General features: G+C 47.1%; 1 protein-coding gene across 7 annotated transcripts in view; it reads left to right on the top strand.

The window, feature by feature from the left end:
- The window catches only part of rreb1a (ras responsive element binding protein 1a), a 235,269-nt gene that overhangs the window by 128,512 nt on the left and 91,541 nt on the right, over positions 1 to 15,216 (top strand). For 5 of the 7 annotated variants that reach the window (XR_015752812.1, XM_043719503.2, XM_087978500.1 and 2 more), the window contains exon 3: positions 5,041 to 5,246. Coding sequence is in view for 5 of the 7 variants with exons in the window: in XM_043719503.2 (XP_043575438.2) it covers positions 5,041 to 5,246 (206 nt within the window). In the remaining 2 variants the exon portion in view is untranslated. Of the gene's footprint in view, positions 1 to 5,040; positions 5,247 to 15,216 lie in introns of those variants that run through there. The other 2 variants (XM_087978498.1, XM_087978501.1) reach the window with 2 other exon arrangements.

Raw genomic sequence — 15,216 nt, 5'->3', positions numbered from 1 at the left:
CCATACTGAATGGCTCGAATGGCCGAATGGCCTACCCATTCTCCGACTTTCTATGGTTTGAGAGTTAATTTGCCCACCCCACCAGCGATTAAGACCCAGAAGTGACCAATGAGGAATCAGTAGAAAGCCTCGTTGTCATTGGGATTAACTCCGCTGTGAATGAATCTGTTGCCATGCAAATTGCCAGAGGGTAAAACTGTGTGGGTCACTTTATATCTCGGCTGGGCAGGGGCCTCAATCTAAGGCAATCAGGGTCCTGCACAGTCACCAAGGAGAGGGGGTTCAGTGGCGCTGCTGAGCGCAGGATCAGCCAACCTTCTGAGGCCTTGGTTCCTGGCTACAGCCTGCCAGTTGCCTTGACGTGGCCTGATTTGGTGGGCCTTTTGAAAAGAGTCCGAGTGAGGGTCCCTCACTCGTTCTACAGGTGGTGGGCAAGACCCCAGCGCCCACAAGATTACACTTTCTAACACTGCTCCTTCATTGTCACTGGGTCAAAACCCTTCCCTCACAACTCCATGAGTGCACCACACCGATTCTTAATGACACTTAGACGCTGTGAAGGAGTGGAGACAAAATCTGATATAAAAACTGAAAATACTGGAACCAAAACAGGTCAGACAGCATCTGCATTTAATATGATAATCCACAATATACACACCCCCAGTTAATGCGCATTTAATGAGAGAGGAAGTGAGTTAGAGATTCAGACCAATTACTGGTTCTCTCTGCAGTTGGAGACGTTACTAATGTCACTGTGTAATTTTGTTTTTCTTTCCTGGGATTTTTGTTTTATTCATTACATGTGTGTTTCGCTGGAAAAGCCTGCATCAATTGCCCATACCTAATTTCCCAGAGAGCAGTTAAGAGTCACCCACATGGCTGTGGGTCTGGAGTCACATGTAAACCAGACTAAGAGAGGATGGCAGATTTTCCCTCCCTGACAGACAGTCGTGAACCAGAAGGGTTTTTCCGACAATCGTTGTGAGACTCATAGTTCCAAATTAGCTTTTGATTGAAATTGAATTTGAACCCATGTGGCCAAAGCAATACCAGGGCCTCTTGGATTAACAGTACAGTGTTAATACCATGGGGTCATCCCCTCCACAAGCCTCTCGGCCAGGCCAGTATTTGTTATCCATCCCTAATCACCCTGAATGGGTCAGTTATTCATATACTAATTACCCAGAGTCTAATGCTCTGGGGACCAGTGCTCAAATGCCATCATCGCTGCTGTAGGAATTTCAATACAATGAATAAATCTGGGATTGAAAACCAGGCTCAGTTTCGCTGTTGCCATTACCACAGCAAGTTGCCCTCTAGGGAAGGGAATCTGCCATCCTTGAGGAGAAAGTGAGGTCTGCAGATGCTGGAGATCAAAGTTGAAACTTTATTGCTGGAACAGCACAGCAGGTCAGGCAGCATCCAGGGAACAGGAGATTCGACGTTTCGAGAAGGGCCTGTGCCCGAAACGTCGAATCTCCTGTTCCCTGGATGCTGCCTGACCTGCTGTGCTGTTCCAGCAATAAAGTTTCAACTCAAATCTGCCATCCTTACTCGGTCTGGCCTACACGTGACTCCAGACCACAGCAATGTGGTTGACTGTGATCTGCCCTCTGCTACAGCCTCTCTCTTTCAGAGGGCAGTCAGGAATGGGCAACACATGCTGGCCTTGGCATCTACCAAAACAGATGACGATTTTAAAAAAAATGCAGCCTAACCTGTTGATCGGCATCAGCATGTTTTTAACATTTTGTGATCTGAAGTGAGTCTTCTATTCTACAGAAGCGATCATTACTTTCAGTGATAGCAACAGAAATTGCTGGAAAAACTCAGCAGGTTTGGTTGCATCTGTGGAAACTGTGCCCTATATCCGTGCTTCCCAAACCTTCCCCACCGTGACCCTATTTTTGAGGCTGTATAATTGTTGTGAGTCCCTCAGTACGATCTGAGAGAGCAGGCGCTTGTTAAAGCTGTATCTCAGTTGGAAATCCATGGTGACCTCGGCCTTCTTGGATCTGGTGACCCTGGGATTTTAGATTTTATTGTCACGTGTACTCAAGTACAGGAACACAGTGACAAGTGTATAATGTCGTGTGGGAAATCATGTCTCACACAATTGATTGAGTTTTTTTGAAGAAGTAACAAAGAAGATTGATGAGGGCGGAGGGGTGGATGTGGTATATATGGACTTCAGTAAGGCATTCGACAAAGATCCTCATGGTAGACTGGTTACCAAGGTTGGATCTCATGGATTACAGGGAGAACAAGCCATTTGGATACAGAACTGGTTTGAAGGTCGAAGACAAGAGAGTGGTGATGGAGGATTGCTTTTCCGTCTGGAGGCCTGTGACCAGTAGAGTGCCACGAGGATCGGTGCTGGGTCCACTACTTTTCATCATTTATATAAATGATTTGGATGTGAACTTAGGAGGTATACTTAGTAGGTTTGCAGATGACACCAAAATTGGAGATGTAGTGAAGAGGGAAGAAGGTTACCTTAGAGTACAATGGGATCTTGATCAGATGGGCCAGTGGGCTGAAGGGTGGCAGATGGGGTTTAATTTAGATAAATGTGAGCTGCTGCGTTTTGGAAAAGCAAATCAGAGCAGGACTTACACAGTTAGTGATAAGGTCCTAAAGAGCATTGCTGAACAAAGATACCTTGGCGTACAGACTCGTAGCTCCTTGAATGTGGAGTTGCAGGTAGATAGGATAGTGAAGAAGGCATTTGGTATGCTTTCCTTTATTGGTCAGAGTATTGAGTCCAGGAGCTGAGAGGTCATATTGCAGTTGTACAGGACATTGGTTAGGCCACTTTTGGAATATCATGTTCATTTCTGGTCTCCTTCCTATTGGAAGGACGTTGTGAAACTTGAAGGGGCTCAGAAAAAGAATGTTGCCAGACTTGGAGGATTTGAGCTATGGGGAGAGGCTGAATAGGCTGGGGCTGTTTTGCCTGGAGCGTCGGAGGCTGAGAGGTGACCTCATAGAGGTTTATAAGATCATGAGGGGCATGGATAGGGTAAGTAGACAAGGTATTTTTCCTGGGGTGGGGGAGTCCAGACTAGATAGTGTAGTCAATTAGAGTCGAGAGTGTGATGCTGAAAAAGCACAGCAGGTCATGCAGCATCCGAGGAGCAGGAAGATCAATGCTTCGGGCAAAAGCCCTTCATCAGGAATTCCTGATTCCTGAAGAAGGACTTTTACCCGAAACGTTGACTTTCGTGCTTCTCAGATGCTGCCTGACCTGCTGTGCTTTTCTAGCATCACACTCTCGACTCTAATCTGCAGTACTCATTTTCGGCATAGTTTTAGGGTGAGAGGGGGAAAAATTTAAAAGGGAATAAAGGGGCAATGTTTTCACACAGAGGGTGGTGTGTCTATGGAATGTGCTGCCAGAGGAAGTGGTGGAGACTGGTACAATTACAATATTTAGAAGGCATCTTATGAATAGGAAGGGTTCAGAGGGATATGGTCCAAGTGCTGGCAAATGGGACTAGATTGGGTTGGGATAACTGGTCGGCATGGATGAGTTGGACCGAAGGATCAGTTTCTGTGCTGTACATCTCTGTGACTCTATAACTCGGTGCCACCTTATGTACCAAAGTACCGATGGAGGAAAAAAACACTTAGATACAAAGTAGTAAGAAAAACAAGAGTTAAAAAGTTAGATTCCCTACAGTGTGGAAACAGGCCCTTCGGCCCAACAAGTCCACACCGACCCTCTGAACAGCAACCCACCCAGACCCATTCCCCTCCAACTAATGCACCTAACACTACGGGCAATTTAGCATGGCCAATTCACCTAACCTGTACACCTTCGGACTGTGGGAGGAAACCGTAGGAAACCCACGCAGACACGGGGAGAATGTGCAAACTCCACACAGACAGTTGCCCAAGGCAGGAATTGAACCCTGGTCCCTGGCCCTGTGAGGCAGCATTGCTAACCACTGAGCCACCGTACCGCCCCAAGTTAAGCATTACTTCATAGAAAGGTAAAGAAATAGGTTATAGTTTACATTAAAGTCTTTTGTAGCTTAAACTAGGGAAATAAAGGAATAAGCTAAAAGTTTCACAGCCCTCTATTTATCTCGTTCTCCGGGGAGACCTCAGCAGTGTGCTCTCAAAGCAGCCGCTGCAGATACTGTTGCTGCAGTTGGAACTACTGCCTCTCCGATCTCCACCCCCCTTGGGAACATACCTGGGCAGATCCACTTGCACGCCTAGCTGAGACACTGCCATTTGGGTGACAACTCCTACATTGAGGAGCCCTGCCTTATATAATTGACAGCCTGGGCGTGCCCACAGTAAGTGTGCAGCAAAAGTGGCCTGATTTCAAATGGACACTCACTTGGAGGAAACCTCACAGTGTGGTCCTTGTGCAACATCCTCACAATTCATCACCAAATTGTCACTGCCATTGCTACAGTCACCAGTGACGGCCTGTAATCGTCAGCAGTTCTGGTCTTAAACGGTTCAGAATGTTCTGTCCAAGTAGAACCTGCTTGGAAGGTCAGAATCTATAATTGTCCAACTAGATGTTTTTGTTAACATTGCAATTAAAAGTAGTTCAAAAATAAAATTGTCACCGTTACATTTTGCCCAAAGAATCCTGATTCAGCCATTAGGCTTGTGTGTTTGACCCTGAACATTGACTTGTTACTGACCTGGGAGAAAGTGAGCAATGCAGATGCTGGAGATCAGAGTCAAGAGTGTGGCGCTAGAAAAGTACAGCAGGTCAGGCAGCATCCAAGGAGCAGGAGAGTCGAATTTTCAAGCATCAGCCTTTCGTCTGGAATACAGTGTGAGGTTTCCATCTGAAATCAGGCCACTTTTGCTGCACGTTTGTTACTGACCTGCCTCCAATGGCTCTTATCTCTGTGTCTGGGATTGCGATGGGAAATCACTAGGGGTACAGCTCAGACCTGACCACACTGGCACACCCGTGCGTCATCTCAGATACTGTGGATAAATGCCCTGTCTGTCTGGACACCGTTGTGAGGATGTTTGCGTACATTTTGTGTATATGTTGTACTCCAGCAGAAAGCGAGATGGAGGTCATCACTACCACCGCCAAGGGGACAGCAGTGATTTTGCCAAACAATCCCGAAAGTGTCGACTTGTCTTCCGTGAAGTCCATGATGTCGACGGTGATGAACATGGGCAGCCTCAACGGGGAGGCCGGTGAGATGCCGAGTAACAAAAGCCCCTCAAAGTCTTCCATACGAGCTGGGAAAATCAAGCAGGTAGGCTCTGAGGGAAAGGCTGAAACCTGGGGGGGGGGGTCGGGGAGCAGGTGGTGGGGGTGTCACTCAACACTGGTCACTTTGGCACTTGCACAGACCTTCTTACTCCTTCAATCGTCCTGGAATTTGTCAGCCATCTGGTTCAACCACTTCTGGAGTATTGCGTGTGATTCTGGTCTCCCTCCTGTCAGAAGGATGTTGTGAAACTTTAAAGAGTTCAGAAAACATTTACAAGGATGTTGCCAGGACTTGGAGGGTTTGAGTTACAGGAAGAGGCTGAACAGGCTGGGGCTGTTTTCCCTGGAGCGTCGGAGGCTGAGGGGTGACCTTATATAGAGGTTGATAAAATCATGAGGTGCATGGATAGGATAAATAGACAAGGTCTTTACCTTGGGGTGGGTGATTCCAGGACTAGAGGGCATAGAGTGGGAGGGGAAAGATTTAAAAGCAACCTAAGGGACAACATTTTCACACAGAGGGTGGTACGTGTATGGAATGAGCTGCCAGAGGAAGTGGTGAAGGCTGGTACAATTACAAAATTTAAAAAGCATCTGGATGGTATATGAATCGGAAGGGTTTGGAGGGATGTGGGCCAGGTGCTGGCAAATGGGACTTGATTAGTTTGGGATATCTGGTTGGCATGGACGAGTTGGACCTAAGGGTCTGTTTCCATGCTGTCCACCCCGATGAGTGACAAGCGTGCCCCTTGTCAGTCATTACCCTCAGATACCTTGTTTGCCTGAGAGGCGTGAGGCTGACACCTGTGCGAGTGGAACATGGGCTGGTCTTCCAGCACCGTACTGAAGGAGTGCTGCATTGTCAGAGGCGCCTCTTCTTGAATAAGATGCTGAGCTAGTTGCAAAGGATCCTGTGCAGCTTTTTCAGAGCAGAGCAATGTACATTGGTCAAACATTAGTCAACATTCCTAACACGTTAACTGTCAAACAAACAAACACCCAACTTGTTTGTTGGGTGATGAACTTGCTGGCTGTGGAAAGTTGCTATTTTTTTAATCCTACATTGCCACAGAGACTACAGAATTGTTATGGTACAGAAGAAGGCCATTCGGCCCATTGTTTCTGCAAATTGCCGGATTAGTTGTAAATCTCGGTGTCCCGAGGTCATGTAAGGTGCTATATAAATGTAGGTTTTTCAGCTTTCTGGTCAAAAAGAATGTTTTGTCTTTCGTCTCTTGCTACCTTTAAATGCACCAACCCTTTCCCCCATTAGCTCATTCGCAAGCCCCTTCCGACCCCGTTGACAGCTTGCCTCTCAGACTTTCAGAAGGTTTGCCTCGGGGTTTCATTTCTGGAGCCTCTGGCCAGTATTGAAGCCTACACTGGGCCCTGACATGACCTGCTGTTGTAGCCCAGCAGCAACGGAATCTGAGCCTGTTGCCATCAGCCACAACCTGGAATGGGCAGTTTGACAGGAATATGAGTTTGATTATCATGAGGATGAGTTTTGTACCATAACCAGAGGGTAAAAAGCTTGGATAATTTCATGATGTCAACGATTGCCCATCTATCAGATCAGCCATGATCTCATTGAATGGTAGAGCAGACTCGATGGGCTGAATGGCCTTTTACTGCAATGTTTTATGACTTTATAGTTCCTTGAGGTCAGACTCGTGATATAATTACGAAAGAGCTCATCTCAAGATCCCAAAAAATTCAATTCAACCTGTTTAACATTCCGATTACAACCCATTCCTCAGTGCCATGCTCTGGCATATTTGCTGTGTTCATGTTTATGGGCATCATGTATTCAGGAGTGTGCCCAGTATCTGATTGGATACGCCTGTGGTGCAATGGTGTCGCGAGATTGTGAACTAAGATAAGCTGGGGGATTTGGGGATGGGTGAGGGTGGGGCCTGAGGACACAGGTGGGATCTGAAATCATCAAGGGACAATAGCTTCAAAACCGCCCCCCTCGCTGCCCAAAAATCCTAAGATATCCTCAGGCAAGGTGTTCGGTAGTTGGCATCTTAAATATGGGAGCTGCGGCCAAGAAGGCACAATCATGGTGTGGGAGTGAAGAGAGAGGAAATACTTATAACCTCTCCTTGTTTACAAGGGAGCAAGAACCTTTCCTTATTGCCACTGCTCTCCTTTTCCAGCAGACCCACCCCCCCAACGTCAGCATGGGATAGACTTACCCAGAACCTGAACCCCCAAACCCCACCTGCTGTGGGTCTGCAGTTGAAGCCACACACTAAAGTCCAAGTTCCTGTGTAGCCCACCCACTCCCAGCGTGTCTGTTAAAATCCCCCCCACACCTGCCATCTTGTACACCTCAAATTATCGAAAGGCGACCTGAGTCTTTTGAACCAGACCGTGCCAGATACAGATTGTTGAGCTGTTTTAGTTCTACACTGTGATTGTTGTAATCAAACCCTCACCAACATTCAGTTAAACTGCTGAACTTCCCTGTGTAAACTCTGGGCATTGGTGCTCGTTGTGTAACCTCCTCCTCCTGCAGCCCTCTCTGATATCTCTGCTTCTCTAATTCTGGTCTCCCGCTATGTTGCTGACTTCTGGTGACACTCTAGCTTCAGCTGCCAAGACCCTGAGCTCTCGAATTTCCTTCTCAAACCTTTTCGCTGTCTACGTCTCCTTCCTCCTTTCAGGCAGTCCTTGTTCTTTGACCAAGTGTTTTGTCACCTGTTCAAATACCACCTCCTTACAGCCCCCCTCTAAATTTTTTTTATTCACTGATGGGATGAGGGCATCGATAACTAGGCCAGCATTTATTGCCCATTTCTAATTGTTTAGAGTGAACCACATTGCTGTGGGTCTGGATTCACATATAGGCCAGACCAGGTGAGGATGGCAGTTTCCTTCCCTAAAGAACATTAGTGAACCAGATAGGATTTTCTGACAATCAACAATGAATTCAAGGTCGTCATTTGACTGTTTTTTCCAGATTGGCACGGTGGCACAGTGGTTAACACTGCTGCCTCACAGCACCAGGGACTCAGGTTCAATTCTGGCCTTGGGTGACTGACTGTGTGGAGTTTGCGCTTTCTCCCTGTGTCTGTGTAGGTTTCCTCCGGGTGCTCCAGTTTCCTCCCACAGTCTAATGATGTGTCGGTCGGGTGAATTGACCATTCTAACTTGCCCATAGTGTTAGGTGCATCAGTTAGAAGGAAATGGGTCTGGGTGGATTACTGTTCGGAGGGTCGGTGTGGACTTGTTGGGCCGAAGGACCTGTTTCCACACTGTAGGGAATCTTAAAAAAAAGATTTTACTTTTAGTGAATTCATAATCCACCATCTGCCGTGGCAGGGTTTGAACCCAGCTCCCCAGAATATTACCCGGGTCTCTGGATTAACAGCCCAGCGATAATGCCACTGTACTTCCTAAGGCTCGTGTTGTCCTTTGAGAATTTGAAAGGTAACGTAAGTGTAAGAATATACAAACTGGGAGCAGCAAGGTGACCATTCAGTCCCTTAAGTCTGCAATATCATTTGATAGGATCATAGCCTCCATTCCACTTCCTCAGCCACTCATTGTATTTCTTTGTACTCTCCTGGAGATCAAAAATCTGTTGATCTCTCTGTTGAGTACACTCAAGGATGCACTATCTTCTGATATAGAGAATTACAAAGATTCTCAAGCCTTTGAGTTAAGAAAAAATTTCACTTAATCCCAGTCCTGAATGATTGTCCCTCTTATTAGGCTCGAAAAGGATGAACGCTGGAAAATTGTTTCTGTTGGGCGGGGATACTAGGACACGTGGGCACAGCCTTAGAATTAGAGAGGGTCAATTTAGGACGGAAATGAGGAGACATTTCTTCAGCCAGAGAGTGGTGGGTCTGTGGAATTCACAGAGTGCTGTGGAGGCCGGGACGTTAAATGTCTTCAAGGTAGAGATTGATAAATTCTTAATCTTGCAAGGAATTATGGGATACAGGGAGAGTGTGGGTAAGTGGCATTGAAATGCCCATCAGCCATGATTGAATGGCGGGGTGGACTCGATAGACCGAATGGCCTTACTTCCATTCTCATGATCTTATGGCCTTGTTCCTCAGCCAGGTGGAAGTGCACTCTCAGCTTCTTTATGCCATTAATTTGGCTGAACTTTCCTTCCACAAGATGCTGGAAAGAATAAAGTCAACTTTTTTCTGGTCTCCATTGGAAATGCCCATTCCCTAGCTAGTGACACCATTCCTCTCCCTGACCACAGTCTTGAGATGAAGCCAGTCTGTTCACACCGTGGTGCCCAGGTCTTGTGTTTGTGATGTTACTAAGACCGCCTATTTCCATCATTGTTACATTTGCCCTGTCTCAGCTCATCGGCCCTAAGACCCTCATTCGTGTCCTTTGTCATCTCCCAGTTTGACTATTCTGATACATTTCAGGCCGCTTTCCCACATTTGACCTTCTGCAAAATCAAGATCTTCCAAATGAAGCCCCATTCTCCTGTGTGCTCGCAAGCTCCCAGTCCAGCAACACCTGGATTTTGTTAATAAAAACCTACCCAAGGAGCAGGAGTAGGCCCATTTGGCCTCTTGAGCGTGCTCCACCATTTAATACTATCATGGCTGATATTATCTCAGCCTGAGCTCCATTTTCCTGCTCACTCACTGAAACCCTTTGAACAATTACTGCTTAAAAATCATGTCCATCTCCTTCAATTTATTCAGTGTCCTGACATCCACTGCACTCTGGGGGAGTGAATTCCACAGATTCATGATGCTTTGAGAAATTTATTCTTCTCCTGTTTCCCGATCTCTTCATGGCCTTGTAGCCTCCCTATTTGTGTGATCTCCTCCAACTCCCCAGTACCAGCTCTCAGCTAATTCTGGTGTCTGGTGCAGCCCAGTTTTAATGGCTTAGTTATTTGCCATGCTGCAGAATTCTCTCCTGAAATCTCCCCATCTCTCTACCTCACCATTCTCCTGAAGACCTTATCTCTTGACCAAGCCTTTGGTCATCTGCTCTCTCCTGTGGCATCTCATCCCTCAATGTTTTATAATGCTCCTGTGAAGCTCCTTGGAACATGTTACATGGTAGACGCTATCTAAATATAGCTTCTTGTAGTGGATTGTAGGTAGCTGAAACACCAGCACTGATCCTTGGCTGCATTTATTGCAGCACTTGAAAATGGCCACTTTCTTCCTATTATTTGCTAACTGTCTGTTAACTAGCCCTCATACTGGTCACCTTTCTGGTTTTGGATTGCTGAGTTCTTTCCCCTCTCCCCACCGAGTCACATTTCCACCCCATTCTTTTTGTTCACCAACTCTTCACCCTATACACCCACTCTCACACTCTCTCACACTCTCTCACACTCTCTCACACTCTCTCACACTCTCTCACACTCTCTCACACTGTCTCACACACTCACACACACTCTATCTCACTCTCTCATGTGCACGCACGCGCGTGCGCGCACACACGCACATACATCGATGTTTCGATCATAACCTCTTTATCACGCATGTGCCTGAAACATAGACTCTCCTGCTCTTCGTATGCTGCCTGACTGGTTGTGATTTTCCAGTGCCACACTCAGTGGCAATGTAGCTGAGGAATATCTTTTGACTTGTCCTTTCTCGGTGTATAGGAGTGTCGCTGTTTGAGGCCAACAGTGATCACTCATCTTTGATTGCTATTGAAGGTGGTTTGTGAGTCTCCCTCGTGGTCACACTGAAACCTACCCCCAGGCTCAAGGGCCAGTGATGCTCTCAGATCCACATCCCACAACACTGGGGAGGAAAGAAAGCTCTGGCCTAACACTGGGCATTGGGACAACCGTTGATTCCTTACAGTGTGGAAGCAGGCCAATCAGCCCATCGAGTCCACACTGACCCTCGGAAGAACATTCCACCAGACCCAACCCCCTACCCTATCCTCCTTGGCCAATCCACCCCAACCTGGACATCTTCGGATTGTGTGAGAAAACCAGAGCACCTGGAGAAAACCCACGCAGACATTGGGAGAATGTACAAACTCCACACCCACTGGATCCCTGGTGTTAAGAGGCAGCAGTGCTAACCACTGAGCCACTGTGCTGAGAAGGGGCATGTCTGATTATGTTGATACTGCACTTGGTGTGTGTAGGCAAAAGTTCAATTTATATAGCATCTTTCATGAGAACAAGTTACAGTCATGGCCCACACAGGCTGGTCATGTGTAGGAAACACAGCAGCCGGTTTGCACACAGACAGCTCCCACAAACAGCGTTGTGACTACGACCTGATAATCTTGATATTAAGTTTTCTCTCTGTGATCTTTGACCGAGGGATTAATATTGGCCAGGACACTGAGAAAACTGGGCCTCTGCTTTTCTTTGAACTCTGAGAGAAAGGAGATCTTGTGAGCCTAAGGGCCTCTGGGTTAACCCGTCCTGTGAAAGGGAGCGCCTCTGACAGTGCAGTAGTCCCTCAGTACTGCAGTGGAATGTTTACCTTGATCTCAGTGTCTGAGTCATGGAGAGTGGTGGTGGCGGGGTTGGGGGGGGTAAACTTGGAATCCAGGGATTTCTTAATCTGAAGCAGAAGGGTGACCAGCTGAGCAAGGAGTGACCCACAAAGGTCACCTGTTCACTTCCAACAGCTGCACAATGGAAGCAAACCAGAATTCTTATGGATGGAGAGAGAGAGAGTCTGCGTGGGGCTGTGTGTGTCAGTATGGATGTGTGTGTGTCTGCGTGGGGCTATGTATGTGTGTGTGTGTTTGTTTCTGTGTGGGCAGGTGTGTGTCAGTATGGATGTGTGTGTGTCTGCGTGGGGCTATGTGTGTGTGTGTGTGTTTGTTTCTGCGTGGGCAGGTGTGTGTCAGTATGGATGTGTGTGTGTCTGCGTGGGGCTATGTGTGTGTGTGTGTTTGTTTCTGTGTGGGCAGGTGTGTGTCAGTATGGATATGTGTGTGTCTGCGTGGGGCTATGTGTGTGTGTGTTTGTTTCTGTGTGGGCAGGTGTGTGTCAGTATGGATGTGTGTGTGTCTGCGTGGGGCTATGTGTGTGTGTGTGTTTGTTTCTGTGTGGGCAGGTGTGTGTCAGTATGGATGTGTGTGTGTCTGCGTGGGGGTATGTGTGTGTTTGTTTCTGTGTGGGCAGGTGTGTGTCAGTATGGATATGTGTGTGTCTGCGTGGGGGTATGTGTGTGTGTGTGTGTTTGTTTCTGTGTGGGCAGGTGTGTGTCAGTATGGATGTGTGTGTGTCTGCGTGGGGGTATGTGTGTGTTTGTTTCTGTGTGGGCAGGTGTGTGTCAGTATGGATATGTGTGTGTCTGCGTGGGGGTATGTGTGTGTGTGTGTTTGTTTCTGTGTGGGCAGGTGTTTGTCAGTATGGATATGTGTGTGTCTGCGTGGGGGTATGTGTGTGTGTGTGTTTGTTTCTGTGTGGGCAGGTGTGTGTCAGTATGGATGTGTGTGTGTCTGCGTGGGGCTGTGTGTGTGTGTGTGTGTGTTTGTTTCTGTGTGGGCAGGTGTGTGTCAGTATGGATGTGTGTGTGTCTGCGTGGGGCTATGTGTGTGTGTGTGTGTTTGTTTCTGTGTGGGCAGGTGTTTGTCAGTATGGATATGTGTGTGTCTGCGTGGGGGTATGTGTGTGTATTACAATGCAGCTGAATTCAGGACCAGCTCTGCTAAGGGGCTGTGAAACAAATCAGCTCCAGACACTTATCGAAAGTAGTTAACCGAGCTATAAAAGCGATAAGCCCGTGTGATGAAACAGTGTTGGAGCTTTGTGCCCTGGACAATGTGCTTGAAATAGGGAATTGATCTTTTCCTTTCTCTCGAAGCCAGATGCTGAAAGTAAATTTTACTCCCAGCTTTCTCTTTCCGACGATCAGCACTTTCAATTTTTGTGGAATTCTGCAATGGCACTGTGTGTGTGTGTGTGTGAGTGTGAGTGAGTGTGTGTTGTATGAAAGTGAGAGAGAGAGGCAGGGAGCCTCCATCCAGTAGCAGCTGTTGTGGCTTGTAAACATTTGCACTTTTCCCTGTAGCAGAGTGTACAGTGCTGCCGTTTGTTTGACTGACCTGCCCTGTGCTATGTGCAATGTGCTGGTATGGGAGTCAGTCTTACTGGCTGGTTAATGATAAACTACAGAGTCAATATTCACAGGGCCAGGCAGCACAGCTCTGATCTCCAGTCCAAGGTTAAACAGGGGAGTGGGGTGGGTGAGGGACGGCTGCTGACTATTCCAGTCTGTTGTTAAATTGAAAGGCCTCAGAGGTGCAGGCAGCTGCAGTTTTTTGGATGGGTGCAATACTGCGCCGAATTAATTGGTTCCTTCTCTTTAAATCTGAGAGAAGGAGTTGGCTGTCAGAGTAGCAGCACCAGTTCTGACTGAAAAAAGCCACTTGTTGCTTTCCTTCGCTAACAGGCTGGAGCCCAGGCTCAGGCTTTGCTGTAAAGATGTTAACACCCCCCTCATCCCAGCCGGACAAGGGCAGTGGGGTATTTTTAAAACTGTGGCAGAGGTTCTGACGCAGCGCGGGTACACTCTGTAGTCACAGATCTTGGCTGACCCAGCAGTTGGCTGGCACTGTCCCAAGCTCTCAATCTTCCAGTTGACTGTTCCATCTGGTAGCAAAGAGGGGGGAAGTCACTCATTCACATCGAGGGAATTTTGTCTTTGCTGCTTTGGGAAGTGAACATCTTTGACGGCAGTGACTGTCACTTTTTTTATCCTGTTCATCCCCGAGCTCAGTTTTAGCACAAGCCAGTGTAATGTACTTTGATGTCTCAAACTGTGCTCCAACTGAAATAGGCTGTTTTTTAAAACAGAGTCTCTGACCTTCATTTGCATTTCCCTGTGTTCCTTTGTACTCTGTCACCCCAAGCTATGATGCAGTTTGTGTTCCAACTTTGAAATGAATTGATTATTCTCTGTCACCTGACTAAGGGTAATAATGTGAAGCCAGGCAGTGTGAGAAGAGATACCGATGACCTGATAGGCATGACTGAGCGGATTTTGGATTGGCCTGCAGGTCCCCTCCCTAACCTTCTTTGTGGATGTTCCCCAGTGCTCCCACAATCTCTCCTCTCCAGAAGCGTTGACTCCTTGCAGAGTTATGGTTCCACATTTTGTGTCGAACTGAGCCTGTCCAAGTGGCCCACTCTTCACTCAGGACCCTGGACAGTGAGTGCTGTTCACCTCTTTGAGCAGGAGAGACATTGGTGCAGTTCATATCAGGTCGTACCCTGTGTCTTTCACTTCCTGAGTGTGGTAGAAATAGTCCGAACGTAGTATGACCACAGATGTGACAAGACTCGGATAATTTTCGAACGCATATCAAAGTCTTAGAGTTTTACAGCATGGAAACAGGTCCTTCGATCCAACTTGTCCATGCTGTCCAGTTTTCACAATTAATTTAGTCCCACTTGCCCATGTTTGGTCCATGTCCCTCCATACCTATCCCATCCATGTACTTGTCCAAATGTTTCTTAAAGGACAAAATGGTATTCACCTCAACCACTACCTCTGGCAGCCCATTCCAGACCCTCACCACTGTGAGAAAAAATTTGCCCTTCTGGATCCTTTCGTATCTCTCCCCTCTCACCTTAAACCTCAGTTTTACAGTCCCCTACCACGGGGAAAAGCTGTTGGCTATCCCCCTTATCTATGCCTCTTGTGATTTTATAGACCTCAATAAGGTCGCTGCTCAGTCTCCTATGCTCCAGGGGAAAAAAGTCTCAGCCTCTCCTTATAACTAAAACCTTCCTGTCCAAGTAGCATCCTGGTACATCTTTTATGCACTCTTTCTAGTTTAATAATATCCTTTCTATAGTAGGGTGACCAGAACTGCGCACAGTACTCCAAATCTGGCCTTACCAATGTCTTGTACAGCTGCAACAAGCCAGTCACTAGTAGAACACATACCTCTGTGAGGCTGTGCTAATTTAACATTTAACAATCTAATGGAATGAGCCACTGCTGTCTCAGGATTATAATTACTTAGCGAATCCTCAGGACTTTTCCTTGCCTTGTTGATGGTATTAGCAACAGTACTGG

The sequence above is a fragment of the Chiloscyllium plagiosum genome, unplaced genomic scaffold (genome assembly GCF_037043375.1).
Source record: "Chiloscyllium plagiosum isolate Xiang-an unplaced genomic scaffold, Cpla_swu_hap1 HiC_scaffold_34, whole genome shotgun sequence".
NCBI classification, from domain to species: Eukaryota; Metazoa; Chordata; class Chondrichthyes; order Orectolobiformes; family Hemiscylliidae; genus Chiloscyllium; species Chiloscyllium plagiosum.
Note: the sequence above shows the minus strand (reverse complement) of the source record. Positions and strands in the feature narration are given on the sequence as shown.